The 15,753-nt window shown below is 41.3% G+C and overlaps 1 protein-coding gene across 1 annotated transcript in view; it reads right to left on the bottom strand.

Annotated features, from left to right (window-relative positions):
• Positions 1-15,753, bottom strand: part of SLC45A4 (solute carrier family 45 member 4) — a 108,531-nt gene that overhangs the window by 50,456 nt on the left and 42,322 nt on the right. The window contains exon 2 of the mRNA XM_074986596.1: positions 5,586-6,187. Coding sequence (XP_074842697.1) covers positions 5,586-5,829 — 244 coding nt within the window. The 5' untranslated portion in view covers positions 5,830-6,187. The remainder of the gene's footprint in view (positions 1-5,585; positions 6,188-15,753) is intronic.

Here is a 15,753-nt window from a genome sequence, read left to right as displayed (position 1 = left end):
TAGAGTATTACAACAAGCTTCATTAATCTTAGTAGAAAATATGTTTATTCCCCTGTACTGCTCAAAATTCAGCCTCCATTTTATGAAAAAGTTAAAAAAGTTATACAGGCTTCAAGAACACGAAGCTAGCTCAAGTCCTCATATTACCCTGAGTTGAAAGTCTGGCCACTTAGTACTGGTGTCTCCAAAGCACAGGCTCAGTTATTTATGAAAAAAGCAGTGCTTAATGCCTGTAAAACTATTTTTCTATGATGTTGTTACCTCACAGCTTCCAAGCTAAGGCTTTCAAACTGAGTGGCTCTTGTTCTTTGCTTAATATGAAGTGGCCATTAAATTCCAGTGTTAGTGTAATGCCAGACATATATTAGAATGAAATATGAAAGCGTTTAGAAGTGCAGTTGTACTAAAGCATGAATTTCAAACTTGAAATACATCAAAAACCGAACTGGGCAGCATATCAATGAGGACCCCTCATCACAATAGACAAGGAGGGACTGGCATTTGTTTTTTCTTTCAGAGGGAAACATTCTAAGTCACATAAATGGTAGCTGGGATAGTTTTAAAATTGTTCACTTCAACCTTGAGTTCATTTATTTCCCTTTCCTAAAAGGAATAGCAACACTATATTTAATAATTTATGCTGTTTAGAAAGAGGGAGAGTAGAACATTTCTGTTGCTGACAGTTACGTGCTTATTAACTATTCATAGGCTACATGATAGCTTTTCGCCCATGGTTTTGAAATACCATAAAGGCTTAGTGAATCATTTACCATATTAACTAACAACTGCTACAGTTGTGAATGTTCTAATTTCATATTTTAGACAGTGCTGAAACCCCATGACTCAACTGCAGTGTTATGAACTTTTCACATTAAAAATAAATTTAACAGTTACCAGATAGATTTCTCACACTGGAAAGCCTTTCTAATCTTCCGATTTCATTGCTATACAAGTTTTACCTTTTAAGAAAATGGTGCATTAAACCCAGCAAGCATTTGCCTATCAGGAAACATATACATAGTGTGGTCATTTTCTAAACAATGGGAAAAGTGTTAGTAAACAAAGGTCATGCACAAACTAATGTGTTATTTTTCTTGATATTATGAAATTACTTTCTAGTTTTATTAAACACAAACTTAGTAAATTTGGCAAAGTGGCATTAAAATTGCTAACCCTCTGCTCTTTTCAAATCATTTCAGTGGCACGATAGACAGAAACACTGTAGGAACAGTTTCAACTGACAGCACAGATCATATAGGGTTAATTTTTGGAGAAGTCAATGAAACTATACACTGGGTCACCAACCCACAGCTCTTGAGCCACATGCGGCTCTGAGCAATGAAACGTGGCTCCTTCTCAGAGGTGAATGCAGGGAGTGCTTACCACTCCTCTATGCATGTGCTCCAGCACCTGGCAGGAGAAGCGCATGGTGGTGGTGGCAGCAGCTCCAGTCAGACCCAGTCGTTGGCTTAGAGCACCAGAGGGGAAGAGTGCCCGGCTCTGTGGGAGGGGTAGGTGCACTGGGTTAGAGCGAGGACAGGGTGCCTGGCTCTTGGGGAGGGCACTGAGCCACATATTGGATTTATTTTTTTTTAATCTATTATTTTTACATATCTGTATGCCATATCATTCAGGGCTCTTTGCACTCTATTCAGTTATTTTGGCTCAGTCTTTAACCTGTTAGCCACCCCTGAACTACACCTTAGTAAACAGTAAATCTTTGGGCTTGTCTAGATGGGAAACTTCATCTGGACACACTTTAGTGTAGTCTGAAAATCCATGAACTCTGCCATCTCCTTTAGCAGTGTATTAAATTTGAAGTAAGTTTAATTAGCGCAGTCTAGGATTCTCACATACACAATACTGCCATGCACTACTTTAGTAGTCGTTCAGTTGCCATCCTGAACTACTTCGGGGGCTGTTCTGACCAACCTGTTTACCTTTGCGCCTTCCTCTGTCTGGAGAGAGACAAGATGACCTCTGCAAAAGCTGCCATAGTGCCAGGAGCAGCCTGCTTGTTCCTGGTCTCCAATACAAAAGCATTAAAACAATGTTACTTCAAGAACCTTTACAACTTGACTTGAGCAACCACCTGGCACTACACTCAAGCTCTCCTTGCCATATGGAAAGCAGCATCAGTGCAAATACTTGTGGGGCCAAGCACCCAGACAAGTGTTTGTGAACTTTGCTGTTCTGATTCCCATGGGGGCCACAACTGGTATTCCACCTGGTAATGCACAGAAGGGAAATGACTTTGAAATTCCACTACTGCCATGGATGCCAGGACACAATCCACCTGTGGAAATACAGCTATGAATTTCTGAGGTACTGACAGGTTGGAACATTTACACCAGACCTAAGCAAGCTGGGGACCCTGTGTGGTCTCTGCAAGGAGAAGTAGTAAAAGCCATTGCAGGAGAAACACAAAAAGAGGGTGATGAAATGATCTCCCTGGAAAGCCAGGACAAGTTCAGTAACCACATGGAAAAGGAGCAAGCCAGACATCTACGAGGCACGGTTGTATGCAGAGCACCTTAGCACAAATATTTTACACCATGTTGCCATGATCACTTCTGTTCCAGACACTCCAGGGCTGCAGCCAGTTTTGGTGTATGTGAACTAGGACCTTCCCTGTGCCTACACCCCCTGCCTCCTTCAGCCCACATAGCTGCAACCTCCCCTTGGGCAACATATTTGAATAATGAAAACGTTAGTTTTGCAAAATTCAATAGTTTAAGACTACAAGAAATAGTAATTTTAATTTACTTGAGGTGGACATAGACACTGCATGAATGTAAGGGTAAGAAAAACCTACAGCTCCCTGCTCAAGTATATACACCCTGGAGCTCATACTTGTGCAAGAAAATAAGCTTAAGAGTTGTACAGCTATGCTATCTCAAGGTGATAGTTTTGCACAAGTTTAAAGGTGGGATCAGTTACTGGCTCAAGCAGTTCAGAACCTTTTCAGTTTTCCCTGTACTTTCTGCCTGTAGACATGCTGATAGTATCCAGGCTGGATTTTGCCCTGTTATTGCCTCAATATAGCTTACAACTGCTTTCCATTCTTGCAGCACTTGGTGGGTGTGGAGGGAGACCATCTTGGGGCTTGTCTCCACTACAGCTGGGGATCAACCAATGGTTGATTTAGCCTGTCAGGTTAAGGCCAACTGAACAGACTGCTGATCACTTGGGCATTGAATTAGGTACTCCACCGAAACAAGATGAGTACAGAGTCAACAGGAGAATTTCTCCTGTCAATGCAGCACATTGTGGACTCTGTGCTATGTAGATCTAAGCTACACCACTGAGTTAGTTTAGTGGCCTAACCACTCAGTTAATTTAGTGGCCTAACTTGTCAACGTCCTGCCCAGTGTAGGACTGCACTTAGAATTAGAGCACTAGAACTGGAAGGACCAAGCACTGTCTAGACCATCCATGATAGATGTTCTGTGAAGTTCTGATTTTCTCATCGCCTTTTTGAAAAAAGCTATTCTTCTACCTCTCATGTCCTCAAGAGTGAGGACAGCCCAAAGGGAACAGAGATAGCTATCCAGTTCATCTTCAGAGAGGGAACAGACTAAGCTATACAAAGAGGTGATGTTGAGCTGGCCAGATACAGCAATGCCAGTCAGACACTAGTAAGAAAGGAGGACAAGCGAATACCACACAGAAGCAGAATGCTCTATTATAGCACGTGCTGCTAGTGGGTGCACAGACAACTTAAGAAAATGCAGCACCATCTTTCACATTAGATTAATTTGTTTCTGCTGTTAAATTATGTTTTTAATTGAATTTTTGGGCCAAGAAAAGCTGTGTGCTTTTTAACTTTAAACATTTTTATAATCAAGATTTATGTTTATTTTAAATTACAAATAGAATTTTTAAAGGGGGGTTGGATGATGGTAAAGTAGTGTGGGGGCAAGATGGTTTCTCAGAAATCAAAAGTGGGGTGTGATGCTGAAAGGTTTGGGAACCACTATTTTAAAAACCATAAGATGGCAATACATATGAATTAAAAATATGAAACAGTGCTACATGTTACCTGCCTATTACTGTACAACCATTCACTACTGTCAGATACCATACAGATTACTTGTTGGGACAAGCCTAGAAAAAGAACAGTTTGAAGTTGTGTGCATGCTTGAGACAATCAATTCCTGCAATACTTAAAGTTAATGTTGTATCAATACTTAGAGGCATATGGTATGAGGCACAAAAAATTATGGCCTTAACCTGATACTGATTGCACAAAATGAACCTGTGTGTGTTTCCAAACCCACCCAGAAAAGTCAATCATGTCAGCCAGCATCAGGTAATGAAGCAGTTGTGTTTGAAAGTGTTTTTTAAAAAAAAACAAAAAAAACAAAAAAAACCCCCCACAGATATTGCATATATAATTCGTTTTCCCCAGTAAACCTGTCCAAATTCAGTCCTCTTCCCATTCAAGAGTACTGATTAATTTAAGACGCTTTATTACCAGGCCCTCATTTTTTCCTAACCAAAATCTGGGGAGTCCAGTCTTTCAATCTGATCAGCAATTATTTGCTAAACTAATGCAAGCACTTCCGTATACATAAGGAGTGGAGCAGTCTCCTCCACCATGGGCACATCACCTGTTGGTGTCTGATGCCTCTCTCACTATTTCCTTCCATCCTTCTCTGTCCAGTGTGGAGTGGCTTAGTTTTTGTAGACTAGCTCCACACCAATCTACAGTCATTTTAATCTTGACTTTTCTATTATAGAAGGTAGTGTGCACTGAAATAAGGAAGCCCAAAGTTGTTCTGCCCATTAATGGACTTCTTGTTGGTTGGTAACGGGCAATCCTGTACAATAACCCTGACCTAATTATGGTAGATAGTTATTGGCAAAAAAGCTTTACAATTCAGCTATAATGTGACAGTTTAGATCAGCTGTTCTCAGAAGAACATTGATTTCTAGTTAATATTAGCCATGGAATACAGAGCTACAGTTTGTGTTGACCATGGATCCATTTAATCTTCATCTGATTTCCCCCCCCCAAGATTCTTCCTGACAGTTAAAATAGTTTAACATTTGGAATGATATACAATGAGTGAGAGATTGAACTACACATAAGTAGCTGTTTCTTTATGTCCCAGTTGGTAATAGCATAATATGGGCAAGTTCTTGGCACAGTATCATTGTATATTTAAAACCTATAAAAAGGGGTACCAAGGAAGAGCTTTATCAAATTGCACCCAAGAGAAAAAAGGCTCACTAGTAGCTCATTACAGTATTATTTAGATCAATATTGTCAAAACCTAGCCACAGTCTCAGCATTTTGATTAAGTTTCCCAGTTTGCGTTTAGACTGAAAACAAGTGGAAACCTGACAAAACTTGAACTGTATTTGTCCAATAGGTTAACACAGTATATATACACAAGTTCAAGGTGTTCAACAAGGTCACAAAATTAACCAGCAGTGCCAAGAACAGAACTCAGATGTTCCAACTAGCAAATCAGTGCTCCAGCTAAAAACACTAACTAGTGGTGCAGCTAAAGCCATAGAAAGAACAAGTAATGACTTTATATTTTAAGCATTATATTAGACACGAAAAATGTACTTACCTATTTGCAACAATACTGGGGTTACCAATGCTGTCTCCATGGCATAACAGAATTCCCTGCCAAACATTACTGCGCCATGCATCACCCAGAGGCGTACTGGTATCCGGTTTATGGATCCTTCGCTGATAGTCTCCTCCCTACTCTCATTTTCTTTGTTTGCTGGCTTCTGAAGATCTGTCACAGGCAGCTCTTGAACTTGCATAGATTCTGAGTCAGCATTCTGGGGAGCCATTTTCATTACCATAAAAATATAGATATTTAATTTATTACAGACCTATAAATATCATAACTCTAAGATGTCTTCAACTTCTGTTGTGTTCTTGAAGTGTTTAAATGCTTATATTCCTCTGGTCCAGATTCGTATTTCACAACTTCTCATGTAGGTATGAAACAAAATATGAAACTATTTAGTAGGAATTTCAACATATGGCTTTCTAGTTTACTGTGAATTAGAGTTAAAAATCCATAATTGCCATTCAGTTAATACCAGTTTCATAATTATTATTGACAAAGTGCTGAAGTGGTTATTCTTGCTATGCAGAGGTGGAAAGGCGACACAAAAAGGTGCTCCACTGTTAATCCCCATCGAGCGGCTGATTAATCTGCAAACAAATAGTAAAAGGGCAAGCTATTAGACACGTAAGAAATAGATTTCAGCTGCCAACCCACTTCTGAATGTATATACCCTAGGGTGCCAAAAAACATACTGACCCTCCAAGTGGAGAGCCAGGGTACACCTGCCACGGCTGTGGCTGCCTGGTAGGTATCTGCTGGGGTTCAAGGCTTCAGCTCCACTCCTGCTGGCATGCCCTATGGGACCAAAGCCCAAAGACCCCTTCCTCACAAGCAACGTTCCCTCTAATTTTTCCATCTGTGAGTAGAATAAATTACATTCACTCAGGCATGTGCAAATGTGCACCACCAGTAGAAACATACGCTGCTGGCTGAGAGCCTTCACCTCTTCAGCAGAGCAGCACCTGAATCTTTCCCAGGCAGCTGGCCAAGCACTCAGTTTACAGTTAACACTGCCTGCAAGGCAGATGCTCCTAGCCCCACAAAAGAGCAGAAGCCCAAACCTGGAGGTGGAAAATGAGGTATGGGTGAAGTGGTGCAGCTCAGAGCTCTCTTTAGCTGTATAAGAGCTGCATGCAGCACATGAGCAGCATTGCTGACAGGTGAGATCACCACTTACTGACTCAAACAGTACTTCCTGAAACAATGGCTCTTCCAGGTCTCAATGGAAGGAAGAACCGTGCTTTGAGTGATCCACAGCCATCACCTACGCTAAGCACACAGTGGCAGCCCTCATCCCAGTTTCCTCCCCAAATCTCCATAATTCTTTGAATACATGAGTTATTGCACAGGTCAGTAGAGTTGACTTCAATAGTCTGCTTTAAAAAAAACTGAATACCCAAGAGTTTAAAGAGAACATGAAACAGTTTGTGGGTGATAAGTATTGAACTTCAAAAGTTTCTTCCCACCTTTGACTTTTTATGCTTCTGTTTAAACTTTATGGGAAAAACATTCAGAAATTAAACATTTAATTTCTTCACAGCTTATGTCTTCTCTGCAGCACCAAAACATCCCATCAGTACCTATCTTTCAGTGCCTGTTATTACTGCTTATACTGAAGTTAATCACAGTGGAATGATGCAATACATTTCACTCTGCATAGTATTGCTAGACGGGTTTGCTTGAGAAGTCCTCCTCACTTCCTATGTCTCCCAGGCAGCAGTGCAGAAATAAGCACCACTGAGCCACAGCTAACCCTATGAACAAACCATAACACTATCTTTTAGTAGTGAAGAATAAGCATTTTGCAATGCATACAATTGGTAATTTTCAAGGCATCAGAGATACATGTATGAAAATCTCACCCACACAGAAAATGTATTTGATTCTCCTGACAGAACATGGGTGAGAGTCTTATTGAACCAACTTCTACTGGTGAGAGATGAGCTTTCAAGCTCGTAAGAGCCTCTCATCAGGTTCACAATGTTATTTTGTAAGTTACCCACATGCTAAAATTCTGAGAAATATCCGAGCAGTCTTTTGATCCATAACTAAAGGTACATTCCCTTCCTGTTCATCATCAACCCCAGGCCTTGGAATGTGGCCAATTCATTCCTTTAGGTCTCACCTGAACAAGCATCTCCCAAAAGCGTAGTTCTGACAGATATTGTGCAAATCACAGCAATTACCACAGTAATTTAAAAATGAGACTGAGCTGTGATATTGAAGAATTACATCTCAATAAATCAAGATAGAAAGTTATGTTGCAGGATTTAAACACAAGACCACCCAACAACCCTACACACCACTACCCCTGAAACTGAATTTTCACTCTGGTATAAAAGGGCTCCACAAAAGTTTATAATACCTCACTTAAGCTCTTAACACTGAGTTTGAGAGATGTTTTGTGCCCTGTGTGAGCCTTCTGCACCCTGTCAGAAAAGTACCTTATTCCTTCAAGAGTCTTTTGGCCCTGCTCTTCCACGATGCCATCTGATTTTGCTTTAAAGCATTATAAATCTACACAAATATTTGTATTGACATACCCAGTATATGTTTTCACAACCAGACAAAGGGCAGTGATTCTTTGCCATTTTTCCCCAAGGCACCCAAGTTAAAGTTTATCCAGACTAAGCCTCTACAAGGCAGCTCAATATTTTGGTCAGACTAACATCTGCATTATAAACCCACAAAGTTACCTTTTCCTCTAAGCTATTAAAGTTAAAAGGAACTGTTACATGTAGTCACATGAACAAAAATGTGCTCCATACCCAGCTAGACCCTGATCACATGGAGATATTAAACCTGTGCAAGAATGAAGAGCTTGTTCATCACACTGAGAATACCAGTGCTTTGGGAATACCAGATGTCTAAGTTCATGAGCCCAAAAAAACACCTCCAAAGTTTCTGGAATTTGTTTCCACCCTTGATTTGCCTGCAGCATCGGCACGCATTACTTCCTTTGTGCAGTAAGGGAAGGTGAAAAGAGACAGTCTATGTGTCAGTCAGAGAAAGCAGTTAGCACTTGTCTGCACTGGTTTTTTCCCTGATAAGTCTTTCCCAGGAAAAGACCCCTGATCCCAAACACTGCAAAGCTTGTTCTGGAACAGGGCATTTAACTCAAAGTAAGTAGCAGAGGTAGCCGTATTAGTCTGTATCTTCGAGAACAGCAAGAAGTCCTGTGGCACCTCAGACTAAACAGATATTTTGGAGCATAAGCTTTTGCGGGCAAAGCCCTGCTTCGTCTTTGCCCATGAAAGTTTATGCTCCAAAATGTGTTAGTCTGTAAGGTGCCACAGGACTTTTGTTTAACTCAAAATAGTAACTCCACCAATACGAATGCCTTCCCTGAAAGTGGGAGGGGAGGGTCAATTACAAAACTGACTGCATACTAAGCAGAGGTAATTACCACTTGGAATGCCTCCCTAGAGGCCAATCATTGCTCTCATTTCCAAATTAGCCTCTCTAGTGCTAATGTTCACTTTCAAAGTGCTTGCTCTTGCAGCGTGAACGCTCTTTTCATATATAACTTACTTCGACATTAGAACATTAAATAAGTTATTTCTGAAAACACACTGCAGTGGAGGCATAGACTTACAGTAATCAAGCCAAGAGACCAGGACACAGACTAGTATTATCCACTGGGACAAAACAAAAGGATGGACTAAAATCCCCAACAGCAGGTGCTGGATAGTTAATTACAATGGCGTTCTCACTGCTGCAATTCCACACCTAATGCGCATCTAGCAAAGAGTCACCTGCAAAGGTACTAACACCTTCAGAGGGAAGTGTTTTGCAAGCCTTGAGAGGTATAAATACAATCGACTATAAATATCAGTGAGGTAGCCGAGTTAGTCTGTATCTTCAAAAAACGAAGAAGTAGTCCTGTGGCACCTTATAGGCTTATGCTCCAAAATAGCCGTTAATCCAAGGTGCCACAGGACTTCTTGTTGTAACTTACTACAAAATAAACTGTTCTGCTTCTCTCCCAAGCTTAATTTCTGTAATCACAAAGTAAAGCATAAAGTTTTCTAGCACAGGAGGTTAAATACTCATACAGGAGTATGGGGAAACTTCAGGAGCAGGGAGTTCTTCCTTGTGAAGAGTCAGGAACCAACTAGTAGATCCCAAAGAGTTTGAGGGGTAGCAGTGTTAATCTGTAGCTTCACAAAGAAAACAAGCAGTCCTGTAGCACCTAAAAGGCTAACAATTTTATTTGTTGGTACAGTAAAACCCTGCATTACATTGGGGTTGTGTTCCTCGCAACTCTTATGTAACTCTAGTTTCACCACCCCTCCCTCTTCCTCTGAGCCCCTGGGAGCCTGGAGCCTGGAGGCAGGCACAGTAGCACCTGGTCACTTTCCAGGCTCCTGCTCAGCCATAGGGAGCTGGGAGGGTGGGCAGTTTTCCAGCTACCTGCTGGTTGTAAGAGCCAGGAAACTGACTAGGCACCACTGTGCCTGGCTCCCTGGGACTCGGGGTCTCCCCCCCGCACAGCAACATCCCCTGGCTTCCCCCTACCCCGACACTCCAGCCCTCTGCTTTCCCCCAGCTGGAGCACAGGATTTTGACATTCATGTTAATAAGATTAATGCATATGCTGAAATCACCTAAGCAGGGGTTTACTGTTACGAGCTTTTGTGGGTAGGACCCAGTTCAGATCCTGGAGCAGAAATGAGCAAACAAAGTAAATATACAGCAGAAGGAAAAAAGGGGTGGGGGAAGTCACCTATCATTAAAAGGACCTTTGGAAAGCATAAATTAAGTGGGATGGCCATGGCCATTCCTGTGCATATCAAAGGTCCCAGTCAACTGAAATCGGCAGGCTCCCTGCTCCAGCCTTACAGCACTGGCTCGTTCCCAGGAGCAGCTGCTTGTATGGAGTGGTACCAGGAAGGGCAGGTCCTTGGGACACTGCTCCTGCCTGCAAGCACTGGACCCCACAGCTCCCATTGGCTGGGAACTGCAGCCAATGAAAGTGGTGCCAGCAGATACAGTGCGGGGAGCCATGAGCCCCCAGGACCACACTATGGTGTTGGGCCAGGACAGATATGGAGCTTCCTCAGCCTGGCTGCATTGCTAAGTGCTGTCTGGGAGGAGGCCTCATACCAACTCCCAGCTAGTACACCATGCCCTCTTCTGCACTCTGAGCAGTTACTGGACTATGAAAATCCTTTTACTAGCTTCTAGGGCTCCAATATCTTGCATTTCCTGCAGTTGCTCTTTAACTATGCCAGTAAGTAGCATGGGCCAAATTTCAGCATTAGAATTGCTTTGTTCTAGTTTTGTTCAACGTTAGATCTCCTTCTACTTTTAGACGCCATGAGTTTGGTTTACGTTTACCTTGCATTCAAGAAGTCTAGGCTTTAAAACCGCTGGTTTTCTTTCCTCAAGCAGCGCAAACAGAGGTGCACTCAGTGAAGCTAAGACCCTGTATAAGAATGTTATCGACAACTAGTCATGTGGCATCTTAAATGTAAAGGAGGACAGAAGGGCACATTGTACTAATTCTGTAAGACATTTTCCTGAATCCAATAAGACTTCCTCCACCCCGACATCTGAGTTCATCAAGCTTTCTATCTGATCCCTCACCCTAGCATCTCATATGGCAAGAGAAAGTAGTGTGAACTCTACACATTCACCTGTGGCACCTACAGAAAGAACCTTAATGAGCTCTGTACAAAGGATGTGTTAAACAGAAGACACATGAACAATTCTAAAGTAATAGGGCACGTAATGGCAAGGATGGACTGCTTACATAATAGCTCTTCTCCAGCTAGAATTTCTGTGCACACTTGTTTTATCTTGACCTTTAGCCAAATAAAGACAGTGACTACTAGGTTAAGTTAATGTTTCAACAGCAATGTTCAGTGAGCATTATGTTTATAACATTTACAGTACTGCAAGTTCAGTGCTAGGCTTTTTTCACAACTATCCTGAGAAACATTAGGAGATACTTCTAGAAGGGCGGTAATCTTATCATGCGTTCGTCTCAGGATAGACCAAAAACTGAACAGTTGGTTATTTTACAGCTTTCTGGTCAAGTATTTACCACACAAGCCTTTGTGATGGTGGGTGGGAGGGATGATGCTGTCTAATGATTAACCATCATAAAACAATAAGTCCTGTGGCACCTTATAGGCCGACATATTGGAGCATAAGCTTTTGTGGGCAAAGACTCACTTCCTCAGATGCATGACAAAGTGGGTCTTTGCCCATGAAAACTTATGCTCCAATATATCGGCCAGTCTAAGGTGCCACAGGACTTCATTTTTTGCGGACACAGACTAACACGGCTACCCCTCTGAATCACCATCATGTCTTTAAGCAGTAGAAAAAAAATAACTGGAAGTTGAGGGAGGTGGAATGGAAGAGGAATAGTTATATCTGATCAGACTCAAGGTACATCTAATCCAAGGGATTTTCTCCAAAAGGCTCATATTAGATGCTAGAGAAATGTAAAATGCTCTGTTACTCGGTAATATGCAATAGGTAATTGCCTATGAACCCTCATTCTTCACTGCCTGTACTATGCTTTTAGCTAGAGGTCAAAACATTGCCAACTTCACAGATGCAGAAGAGTAAAGTGATCAGTGGATAAACACAACCACCAAGTGATATTCAGGGAAGCAAAGAGATTTACCACTATTCTTCAGAAAGTTCTAATGTTGAACACTTTAAACATTTGCTCTCCATAACTAAAGCCAATTATGGACTGAAGTGGCTTGTTCTACTAACAATCGTGCCTGTGGTTATGACTAACATTGATCCTTTGGAGTTAAATGATTTTTAAAAAAAAAAAAAAAACAGGGGGCTTTGCAGGTCCAGCAGCAGTTTGAAGAACAGTCCTTTCCTTGAGGCACAAGACTCAATACAGTTGGCTTCCAAGGAGATTAGACTTCAGCATAGTCTAAAAATTTAGATCCACATTCTTTAAAAGGTAGTTTTACAAAACCTAATAGATTTTTAGTTCTCATTTAAATTAGATATTTGCTTGGCATGCTTATAGACTGACCATTGCTGCATTATCCTGTGTGAGAGTGACATCACTAGTATATTTTCATTAGCCAAATTCAGTAAGCAGTGAAGTAACCCACTCCATCTGAATATTTTGAAAATTAGGAAATGCCGCAGATTATGACAAGGACATTTGATAGCCTGATGAGAACCCTTTGTAAAAGGAAGTCATAGAAGATCTATTGCTTCACTCCATTTAAGAGGAAAAAATTGAGATAATCCTGACTTCCTTCCAGAATGCTGAGTATTTAAATAAGCATGAGAGAACTGACACTGGTTTAACTTAGTTTAGTGCTTAATACAAACATCTACAGAATTCCTGCATTAAAAGGTTTAAAGATAACTTGCTTTAAATAGACACTGGACAAGAGAGATTACTTTGGGTGCCATGTTTGCTATATGCCTGAGTGTCTTAGCTGGAGAGGTGTTGTGCTTTTGGGATGTATCGCTGGGTGTTTCTGAACATTCCGGCACAATATTGTTATGATTTGCAAACACAAGGGGAGAAGCAAAATACAATGATTGAAGTCAACAACTTCCTTTATTGTCCTGTTCAAAATTAAAGGAAGGGATGCCAAAACATGTGACTTTGCTATTGTAGTAAACCCAGCTAAGCAAAACATGGTTTACCATGTACCTGTTAAGCACAAATAAGCACTGCATAGAGTGGTGTAGACACAGTTAGGGCAGTTAGTGGGTGTTATTCTATATTAAACAATGCTTAGGGTAAAAAATGGAAACCTCAAAAAGAATCCTGTATTGTAACATACCTAGAGAATATGGACAACCAACTCTTGGAGGAGTTTTGGCCATAGGAAAAATGGGATCACCCAAAAACACTGATTTAATTTGATGCAAAAGTTGTCCAACACCTTTCCCAGAAAGATTTTAAGCTCCCTGGTCTGTGTGCGTGCACTTCTCCCCAACCCTGATTTTCAAATCCAGATCTCAGCAGGAAAACCGGGTCATTAGAATAACGAGTGGAAGAGCAGCAAGACCATTTTATTACTGGGGTCATGAAGGGAAGACCACAGAAGAAGTCAGGATACAAACAAGATTGCATACATTTTTGTTTAAAAGAAACAAGATTAGATACAGTGTGTTGCTTGGTACAGCTCTATTATCCAGAATATTTGAATAGCTGAAAGAAAGCAGAGTACTTTACCAACTGTAGTATTGTAAACTGTAAACTTATACTGTATTTCTTCTCACTATACTGTAGCTATGGAAAACTAAAATTTACTCGTGGTTAAAATGCTGGTTGAGGAGTTCTGGATAATATAATGCTGGATAGGAGTTTACTGTATTATGAAGCATCAGAGGAGTAATGGTGAACTTCCTCCACTTTTCTAAGCTAGGTTGGAGTCTTGAGATTTAATTCCTTGCTTGGAGAGACAACGTAAACTTCTGTGAGGGGGAAGGCAAGACAATCATCCTGCCCTTTTCATAACTCTGTATCCCAAAAAGGTAGATTTGAGAGCATCCCAAGATTCATGTAAGGAACCACTGATCTTCAAGTCAGACCTACTGCACACAGTCCACAAGAGTTCCTTAAATTAATTTGAATTAAAGCATCTTTACTAAAATAAGTTTCTAGAGATATACTGCTCCTCATAGCCTTCAGTAAACTGACCCACAGGTTTGTTAGCCTCCCTATTAAAAATTCACACCTTACTTCCTACCTGAATTGATTTAGCTTCAGTTCCAGCCTGGGGTCTTGTTATACCTTTCTCACGGAAGAGACCTACTCCCAGATTTCTATTCCCTGTGTATTTATGAAATGTGATCAAGTCACCCCTCAAACTTTTGATAAACTAGAGATTCACTTGAGCTCAAATCCCTGTGAGGTTCATTTTCCAGCTGTCACTTGGATGGCTCTTCTGAGGAGCCTCAATTTTTCAACATCCTTCTTGAATTGTTAACAGAATCAGATAGTATTCCAGCAGCAGCATCACCTCTACCAAGCGCAAGAGGTAATATAGCCTCGACTGAAAATTCACATTTTGCACATCTAAGAACAGCATTAACTCTTCTGGCAAAGTTTATGCTGGGAGTTTGTTTACCCGGTAATCTGCCATAACCCTAATGCCCTTTTCAGTCATTGATTCCCACCCTGTAAACATAGCATGCATCTAGAAACTAAGAAAGCAGGCAATAACTTGGGTCAATTTTGTTGGCACCTAGTTTAGCCAAGCAGTCCCAGTCACTGACAAGTCCTCAGTTATTTACCACCTAGGATCACTGGGTTATCTGCAAAGATTTGCAGTGGTATTTCATGTTTTTTCAGATTACTAATAAAAGCGTTAGTTTTGGATTCTTTGTCCTTTGCTACAGGGACTCACTGGAAATACCCCTGTTCAATGATTCCCTGTTTAATTACATAAATGGCTTAAAAAACCTGGCCGATAATAAATCCTAGTACAGTTTACCCTAAACAAAATGCAGTGTTGTACCAAGTCAAACACCTTTAGTAGGTTTACCTTTACTGCCTTCAAACATGATGAATCTGATGAAGTGAGTCTGTGCTCGAGAGCTCATGCTCAACTTTTCCGTTAGTCTACAAGGTGCCACAGGACCCTTCGTTGCTGTTACAGATCCAGACTAACACGGCTTCCCCTCCGATACCTTCAAACCTGTAATCTCGGGTAATTGCTAATCAAGAGCATGGCTTTATGGAAACTAGATCCTGTCAAGCTAACTTACTCCCCCTTAATTCTGTATTTAGGGTACCTTATAAATGGTTAGTGCTTTGCCCAGGACTGATGAGAGGCTGACAGGCCTCTAATACCCAAAGTAAACGAGACAACCTTTCTAAATAGTGGAATGACAACATTAGCTCTCTTCTGGTCTTCCAAACCTTACTAAAACTCCCACCATTATTGTCGCATCCATTTTTCAAAACTCCGGTTGCAGGTTATCCAGGTGCAACGCCGACAGACCTGGGTTGCTGGCCCCAGGGATAGAACCTGGAAGCATGGGTCTAAAGCCCTACCCTCTACCTGAGGCACTTTACAGTACAATCTTTGTTATCTGGCATCCCCAGGGAACAGACTGCTGAACAAAAGTTTTCTGGTTTGTAGACACCCCCAGTGGCCAGCTGAGTCTCCCCCAGGCCTCTATGCCCAATAGAACTTGCTGG

This window comes from Carettochelys insculpta, chromosome 2 (assembly GCF_033958435.1).
Source record: "Carettochelys insculpta isolate YL-2023 chromosome 2, ASM3395843v1, whole genome shotgun sequence".
In the NCBI taxonomy this organism is placed as follows: domain Eukaryota; kingdom Metazoa; phylum Chordata; order Testudines; family Carettochelyidae; genus Carettochelys; species Carettochelys insculpta.
Note: the sequence above shows the minus strand (reverse complement) of the source record. Positions and strands in the feature narration are given on the sequence as shown.